The 9112-nt window shown below is 48.4% G+C and overlaps 1 protein-coding gene across 1 annotated transcript; it reads right to left on the bottom strand.

The window, feature by feature from the left end:
- Nucleotides 1-3429: 3429 nt before the first annotated feature.
- Nucleotides 3430-4144, bottom strand: AAFC00_001976 (uncharacterized protein; the record flags this gene model as incomplete). Its single annotated transcript, XM_069348526.1, has 2 exons — nt 3430-3507; nt 3563-4144. The coding sequence occupies 2 exons, from the start codon at nt 4142-4144 to the stop codon at nt 3430-3432; spliced, it is 660 nt and encodes a 219-aa protein (XP_069204754.1).
- Nucleotides 4145-9112: the final 4968 nt, after the last annotated feature.

The following is a 9112-nucleotide window of genomic DNA, read 5'->3' as shown; positions in this document are numbered from 1 at the left end:
ATGAGCCTTCCGCTATGTTCTATGAATACGTCTTACAACATGTCGCATCTTTTCAGACCTGTTCATATGGAGAAACTAGGGATTTTCTTGATCTCTTAATGATGACTAGTACTATCACTTATCAAAACTTTCTTGTCGAGGTCAGAAAGAGAGGGTCGCTGCTACTCTCAAAGCCCAACATCATTGGTTTCACACAGACCGTTGAACATACAACACGCGCAGCTGAAGATCACCGTGAGTCTCATTGGCAGCATATCTTTGACGATGTTACTGACGCAGTTAAGATTTGTTGAACATGCTACCTCTAAGGCCTGACGCAACAAGTGCAGAGTACGAGCTTAGCTGGCTTGTAGGAGTCTGGGTCGGGGTTACAACACCTATAAAAGACTGGTTGACAATGATCAGCAGAACTCTAGCAGAACTGTCGTCCTCGGAACTCGAGACTGCCACGTCACGGGTGTATGCTATTGGAATTACCCCGGATATACCCATCGATCAATGTTTTACATACAAGCTCCGCACAGAAACCTTGAGGCCTGAATACCGTGAAATTGCGTACTTGCTGGAGCTATCCCACTTCAGGTCAAGCATCAAGAGCCCGCTCGACACGAAATCACCCGAAGATCGAATTGAGAAGGTTCTTCTGACTCTATCGAGACTACTACAGAGCGCACGCAACCCTTCCGAGATAGGGGTCATTACTTTTCTGAACCTATCCAGGCAGGGCTGGGTGCGTTGGGACAAGCCTAACCAGCGAGACCAATACCGGCCGCCGCAAATTTGTACCGTTTTCAGAGAGCTCGATACTCCAGGAGGCGATGGGGAGATATCACATACCAATCCTAGGGGTTTGCTGCTGGCATTACCTCGAAAGTTTGCAAATCGTAACGAATGGTGCATATAGACGTCTTCTGTGCTAGGAGGGAGTCGAAACATCGGTGTAATGTCTTTTGTAGTTATTGTTGAACAGAATCTTCACAGATAATTTGTCCAGCTTCTTATAGGCAAGCTGCCATACTGATCCTACGTCGTAGCTAAGCAGAACAAGGATCGGAACCTAGATACTATACCTAAGCCTCTTATTCTGGTGATACGAGCCTCTATTATGTGCATTCTCAGATGAAGAGTATGCAGTATGGAGTATAACATCTGCAAAACAAAGTTTGATCTTCATAATCTTATGTGCCTGCGACTCCGGCTTTTGCGCTGCCTGCCATTGATTGCATTTCAGCATATACGAGCGATAGCTCAGCTTCGAACTCCCGTGTCAATGTGAGCTAGTACTGCACTGAACAATATCGATAGTTGTTGATGGTAGCCACGTGACGTTGTCATAAAATCCCCCGGCTGTCCCTCTATCTTGGTCCGATAATGGTTTTCTGCATGCATTGCCAATTTATGAGCAGTAGGTTGCACCTGCGCAACAGGGATCTCAAACATGGCATTGTCGAAGGGTCGCGACAAGGTGGGAGGTCTCGAATCCTCTTATAACTGAATGCTTTGCTCGTAATTGATCGTAACGCACCGCTTGGTAATTCTGATACGACCGCCATTCATCTCAAAACCCTTAGTAATTCTACTTACAGTACAGCTCATCGGTACCCTCGTTGCATATGAGATTGTGCACTCTACAATGGCAGCAGAAGTACTTAGCGTGATCTCTCGCCCAGAACTTGCGTCCATCAGCACATCAAGCGAAGCCTATATCACAGGAGGGAGACACCTAACGTCGTACAACTATATAGATTCACCAAAGTCCACAATCGCTGTTCCTGGTTGTCCACCAGCTTGGTCCAGCATCGAATTGCCCAAGAAACTTGAAGAAGACAGCGGCCTTATCTATATCAATCAGAACGCAGCTCGGCATGCCCAGAGCCAGCTTGAGCCCCTGCTCCGATCTCTATACGTTGAAGGCCCTGAGTTCGATGTCAGCAAGGTAGATGTCTTTACCAATCGAAGCAAGATCCGCAAGCTTCTTCATTCATCGACCCTACGACAGGTAAAATGGACTCGAGTCATTAGCTTTCAGGGTAGAACTTGTTAAGCAAAGCGCTATATTTTCCCGTGAATATTCATCCGCTCACGAATTTATAGGGCAAGATGAGTTTCGAGGCTTTGGCCACGAATTTGAAAAAGCATAGACTACCACACGAATCGCCGGAAGTACTGGTCATCACAGCATCATCTTATACCATTTTGATGACCTGACCATGGTCGTTCGTCATAAGACTGATGCATACATTGATAGTCGTGAGTATCTGGGTAGTGTGTCAGAGAACGATATCCTTGAAAGGATGCAGAGTCTGGCAAGAAATCCGGCCCACAGAAGAGTCCAGTCGTCGTTGCTGGATCCGATTTGACCATCTGGGAGACGGGCCAGAACGTATCGATCCATTTTACACTAGAGATCAAAACGCGTATGGCTCACAAATTTCTTTAATGGATGAAGTGGCTCCGCAACTCTAGGTGTCGCAGACGCCAAAGCTTGTACGAGCATATCATATCAAGGGAATCTTCGTACCTCCTTCAGTCGAAGATGCAACAGCTGATGTGAAAAAGCTTCATCAATCTGAGAGGAGCAGTCTATGGGACCAGATCAAGCCTAAAACAGTACCAGAGACACTCAAGGACCGTTGAAGGACTCGAAGACCTCGACAGCAAGATTCCTCGTGCTATCGCTAGAAGGATAGCAGGTGAAGTTACGTTGGCGTTGAAGTGCTTACATTACCATCGTATCGGACATGGTGGTATGTATCTCATCTTTGAAGGTCAAGTCGCTCCTTTACCTCCATAAGCTTATCCGTACATGCTGAAGCGAGATGCGTCACGCTTCACGGGTTGGCCATTGGGCAAACAGCCGCGCGCATTTGACGTAAACTGTAGAACATGTTAGCAGACCAACGCTATAAAATTACTGAGACACATACTGGTTTCTGTCCCAGGCCTTAAGCCATAGGGGATTCTCTGATAGTCATCGATGCAGCACAGATCGAGACAGCGAATCTATCTAAAGCTTGGTTTCGCGACAACGACGTCCAATTGCTCGACGGATGGCCGGCATACTCGCCGGATTTGAATTCAATTGGGCATGTCTGGTCTCAGCTCAAAGAGCAGCTCTATACGCTTTATCCAGACATTGAATTATGATTAGGGTACCGGTAATACGAAGGTTGTTGAATGGTTAGGGGACGTTGTTTGCGGAGTTCGTGCAAGCAGGTGAAGTAGGCCGAAGACCAGACTCCAATCTGGGCTCTGCCATCGTCGCCGGAGGTGGCAAGCTTGGTCATGATGGATATGGCACATGGCAGACGGTCGACGACAGGGTAGGTTGTCTGGGTGATCGTCTGGAGCGAAGAGTCCTGGTTGACGATGATGTCGTGGATGCGATCCTTAGCTCGGTCGGTGTTGGGGATGGTGTTGACGGTATAATTAACCATTTTTGATTGTAAGCGATCGCGCATGTCGCCATGCTGAGGGACCAAGGCCGGGCAGATGCGAGCCGCTGTACTGATAAACCGACTTGTCAGCGTTAGGGTATTAGGGTGGTGGCTTTCTTTCTTACACATTGAATGGCATCACGTGTTGATTGAAGGGCCGCAGAGCCAAAGAGAGGAGCGGATAGTGTATCGCTTCGTTGCACGCCGCCTCGCCGGCAAAGCCGTTCTTGGAGAAAGGTCGCGTTGGTGTAGAGGAACTCGAGCAGGGCCAGGTCTTGTATAGCATTGGCATCTTCAGCGGCGCTCGTCGGGCTGTTGTCCGTGTTGCAAGGTCGCAGCTTCTTGCCCTCGTCGTCGACCAATCGGGCCAGCCGAGCCTCGATGGCTTTCGGCACAAAGCCCATGCCAGTCTCGACGTCCTTGAGTTGATCCAACAGATCAGCCACATTGGCGGGTCGATTGTGTGCGGTCAAGCGGGGAAACAGGACAGGCTTCTGGGCGTTCCGGAGGGCAGCGGCGCGTCTGACGGGGCTACCGGTGCGGTGGCTCGTCGACGCGCCGGAGACTTGCGACGCCGAGGCCGAGGCATAATCCATCATCTGTGAGGCGGATTGCGAGGGTGCGACCGAGGCCGAGGAGAGTGTGCCTGCGGCGGCGGCGGCGGCGGCTGCATAAGGAAGAGGAGGCAGGGGTGGAGGCTCAAGCATCAACTAGGCCGCCCATGCCGTGTTGCTCTTTGTCGCTTTGTCGCCCCCATTGCTGTTCCTCTTTGCTGCTGTCTTGTCCCGTAGGCTGCTCTCTACGAGTCGAGCGTCTTCTGTTGCTCCAGCTGCGCCGGGCGCGCCTTTGTTGCTGCGGCTGTGGCTGCGGATGCCCCTGAGCGCTTTCTTGCCTCGGGGTTTGATTGTTGTCGTCGTCGGTGTCCTTTGGGCATTATCGTCCATGTGAACATCCATAGCCATGTTTTCTTAATGGCGCTTCGAAGGCGAGGGTGTCCTTAAGCTAGCACGGAAAATGACTACAGGGGGCTTACATTCACTGCTACAGTAGACTTCAAAAAGTCAAGGGACTTCCCGCACCAGCCTACTGGGCGAGCAAGGAGGAGCGACCTCAACCGCAGAGCCCTGTACTGTACAGTACAACATACAGTATTGTACGAGGGTCCGCTATCCAGTGCAGATCCACCACTTGACTCAAAGACTCGATATCCCCTGACAAGGGATTTGACTGAATACACGCAATATATACTGTACCTTGTCGCAAGGGTGGGAGGATCCTGTCCACCCAACCTTGAATGACGGTATGTCGAATGGATCGTCGCGCTAGTGCAGTGACAGGTTTCCCCTTGGGACCTGAGCCAAATTAAGGGTGCGGTCCCGATTATTCCCCGCGGAGCACTACGAGTCAAGTCGCGAGTCAAGTCAAAGCGTCCAAGGAAGCGTCCAAGGTGGTTATCGATGGCTACCCAAGGACGTGCAGTCAGTTGGGGTAGGTCTTGATGATAACACGAGTCGAGCATCATCATAGCAAAAAGACATAAGACCATCGCTCTTGGGATGCCAAGTCTTATTCGTCTGCTCCGTACGGTTACATGTGATCTTTCAACGCAATGGTAAAGAAGTACAGCGGTGTTTTGATTTTGAGCGTCTTGGAGACGGAAATTCGGTGTCACAGAGCACCAAAGCTCGCATGCACGAACGAAAGCATCTTATTGGATAACAGAGATACTCGTCCAAAAGGCCCGTATCTATAGTGCGTCTCTCAAGTTCACCTCAAACATCCCGGTGATGTACACTATATCAAGTCTTCGGCACAAGGTATGAAAGGACGGACAGGGTCGCCCTCTGCTCTGATTATCACACCTACGTATATATCCGTGTACTCGACCAGCAATCCCTGATCAGCATCACTGTGGATCTTTTGTCTACTTAGCTTAATGATTCCGAGTACCCGCTCTGTTACACAAGGTCCAGCGAGAGATTTCTGTCCAATGTAACAAGAGAACTAAGCTGGCAGACTTGTATACCAACCTGACAGCAGGCCGTCGCCGTTGGATCAATAGTAATCAGAGACGTCAAGCCCAGACAGCGATAAAATAAAGATCGATGGAGCTTGGAAGCGTTCTTCAGAGCGATAGGATCTCCTGCACAAGCGGAATCTAAGCGGAATCTAAGCGGAATCTAAGCGGAATCTATAATTAGTGTTCCTGACTGTATTAGGACTACCTGTCCGACCCTTCTGGAAAATGCACGTGAGCTGCACGGGCCCCGCTTAGGCGAGGGCCCTCGCCCACTGTACATACGCCACCGAGGCAAGCAACCTAGCAATAGGACAACGAATAGCTTTGACTACAGGCAGATCTATTGCTTGCGAGCGATTCATACGTTGTTACATACCTTCTTTCACTCTGGCAAATAGATTTGAAATGAATTGAGTATAGACTAATTGCAACAAAGCGACGCGTGAGCAGATCGTTCAATGCGTGTCTTATCCTATCTCATCTGATGTAACGGACAACTCGCTACTGTGCTATCACTTCCTACCCATTACGATAGTCAGCGTTGTGTCTTTTTCGACTCGAGTAAGTCTTGGCATTCAAAGTGGCTGGTGCGCTTCTGCTGTTCGTAGTGCGGGCTTTACACGGAGAAGAATTTCGTGATGTTGTGTCCCTAATGCCAAAAGTGGTATAAACCAACGGTTCGTGGCTTGAGTGAGAGAAGCTCATCTCGAAACTCTGCTCAGGGACGTCTGCTGTACATACCATAGATGGGTAATAACTAATATATAGACTCTGTACCTTCTGCCCGACAACACTAAACAGTCGATCGGAGCAGCCACTTAGTAAGACCAGTCTATCCAAGACCCACCCTGCGCACGGCCCCTCACCTGACGTACCGGCATCAAGTAATTGGGCGGCTTAATAGATTCTCCGGTCTATGGTACAGAAGTTCCACTTAACCATCTTACAGCATGTCTGTATCACTCCAAGTCCGGGAAATAAAGACAAGAAGTCCTTGTATTCTCCGCCTATGTCCTTGGGACCTGCAAATGTCAGCACTAGGACCTAGGATGTCCCGGAGAAGCATGCTGCTCTAGGTGGACGATCTATGACTCTATGTTTCAAGACTACGGTTTCTCTTTTCCCGAACGCAGTAGTCAACTATCTGAGGAAAACGAGAAGCGGTTTACAGGCTATCTTAACGAAGTTTACTAGAGTGTGGAAGGACTTTTGGCACACATCTCCGTATCGTGAAGCATGACCTTCCAGATGCAGATCGTCCAAGCGCTGATATGCACAAGCTTCATAGACAATCGTTTACGAACATGAACAAACTGCTTCTCTTATTCATAGGCAAGGAAAATCGCGCACGGTAATTCTTCATTTTAGGTTGCTTGTGGAGATAGTGCGAATTCCACAAAACTTGCGTTAGACGCTCAGTTTCCTTCGGATGCCTTTTCACCGCAGGCAAGTCGGATATCGCCATCGACGTGCTCTCTATAGGTGAGAGATCCGAGGTTTGCACATCATCCTAGGGTCCAAGTGATGGTGTTCATCTTACAAAGAAGGTGAGACGGCAATGTAGCTTATTCTTCTTTTACCTCGCATGCGATGTGCTGCTGGTGTTGTTTCTGATGTGGACACTTGCAACAAGTTAGGAAGCCTAAAAGTATCGAGTAATTATCACTATTGCATCTGTTGCAAACCCTCTACAGACTCCTACGTTAAGCACGTGATCTACGTAAAATCAATTCTTGCAACTCACCCACATCAAAATGAATGATCAGATTCACCCGCATGATACCCCACCACTAGATGCTAAGGTCTCCCAACAACACAAAATTCAGAAACGTGGTAGAACAGCAGTAATGTAGCACAAAGTCCATATCCAACTCTGCCGACTATCTGCGCAGTGTACGCGGTGCAGGAGGTTCAAGATTAGGTGTGTTCCCGGATATTCCAATGACGGATCGTGATGTCAAACCTGCCAGGATGCTGGTGCCAATAAAGACATATGCCATCCCGAACAAGTAAGAAACTCTACTGCACGAAGAGCGCCAAGCAGCCTAACATGCTAGACGCAAATTATGGCGAAGTGCAACTCAAACTATAATCATCTCTCCAACGCAGGCTTGCTCTTACCTCCGATAGATGATAATCGGGAAACAGTCACTCAGGTTGAGTTGCCGTCTATCTATTCATTGATTGTCTTAGAATCCGAAGGTTCTATCATGGCGCCCTTCAGAATTAGATCCACGTATTATCTGACTGGCAACACATATGGTGATTTGGGGACTGTTCTACCAGCTAACCAATGTGGTCGACTAAACACCATTCATCAAGGTTCTAAAGATATGGTTACTACACCCACACCAGTTAACCCAACGAAGAGCCTTCTCAGTCCGGAACAGAGGGGCGTATACAGCAATTCCAGAGAAGTCTGAACCATTACCTTAAAGGTGTCTGTTTCGTGGGAGAGAGACGGGGATAGAGTAGCTTCGTATTTCTGTAGCATGGTTCAGTACATAATTCAATGTTATCAGTCCCATCTCGATTTATATGCTACCATGGACCCCACATCTGAGCAGGCCAGTAAGTACGGAGTATAGCGATCACTGTAGTCTCTCGAGATACTATATTGCTCCTTAGTACTTAACGTTACTGTTACTGTAGATGTGCGCTTTCGACTAGTCACCTTCTGGCTGAAAGTACTACCAAGACTCTTACTACGCGATGTGGTCAAATAAAACTATCAATATAATATAGTATCCTAATTTTAGGAAAGAGCAGAAGATGGATATAGGTTACGGGTGTTATTTTGAAGTGAAGAATAGTAACACGGTAGCTTCCATTTGGTCATAGTTGCTTCCCACTCCAGCTGCGGTAATCTCTTTTTGCGCGTTGAATGACGCAACGATTTGGTCGATCCTCTGAAATAGTCAGAACATCAGACCGATTAGTAGACGCTTCTGGGGCAGAGATGGTCTCGTGTACGTCTCAGACGGCGCATCTCCGGGGCCTGTGAGACCTGATCAATGGGTCAGCCGATAGTCAGAATAGAGCATTCGAATTGCGAGCTTTCCACCATTCACAGCACCTGTGAAATTGTCGAGGTGGAGCACTGTAGCGAGTTCCTCCACTCCCTGTGCTCGTGGCGAGATATAACTAATCAAATCAAATTATTCGTTGGCTCTCATGCGCGGATATCGAGCTATAGTACACTAGGCAAATCACTTCAAGGTATACCTGGCCACTGAGATCTCGTGCCTCCAGTCCACGGCCTCACAGTCACCAGTACCGTTAGTCGTTCTACAGATGTTTTTCCGAGTGTAATATAGTAGATCTCGAACCCAATGGACATGAGTTTACGTTTTCATGCGCCAACAGCTTTCGTCATACTTGCTTCGGCAAACTCCACGAACCCGCCATCTGCATCGGAAATGATGTCAGTGTACCTGAACTCAAACCTTACCCTACGTAGTTTGGGCCACATCTGCATGCCGCTTCTTGCAAATATGTCAGCGAACTGATCTAGATGGCGCTGTGATACAGGGTCTAAGTCACATCTGAGAATTGCAAGCTCTTCGAGTTGTGGGGGTAAGAAGTTAGTAATGATGTCGCAAGCAATGGCGAATCTCTCGACTATGGCTAAGTAGTGAACCTTCATGACAAGAAG

Source organism: Neodothiora populina (genome assembly GCF_041146345.1).
Source record: "Neodothiora populina strain CPC 39397 chromosome Unknown canker_contig_13, whole genome shotgun sequence".
Taxonomy (NCBI): Eukaryota; Fungi; Ascomycota; class Dothideomycetes; order Dothideales; family Dothioraceae; genus Neodothiora; species Neodothiora populina.
The sequence above is the reverse complement of the archived record's forward strand: the minus strand, read 5'-3'. Positions and strand labels throughout refer to the sequence as shown.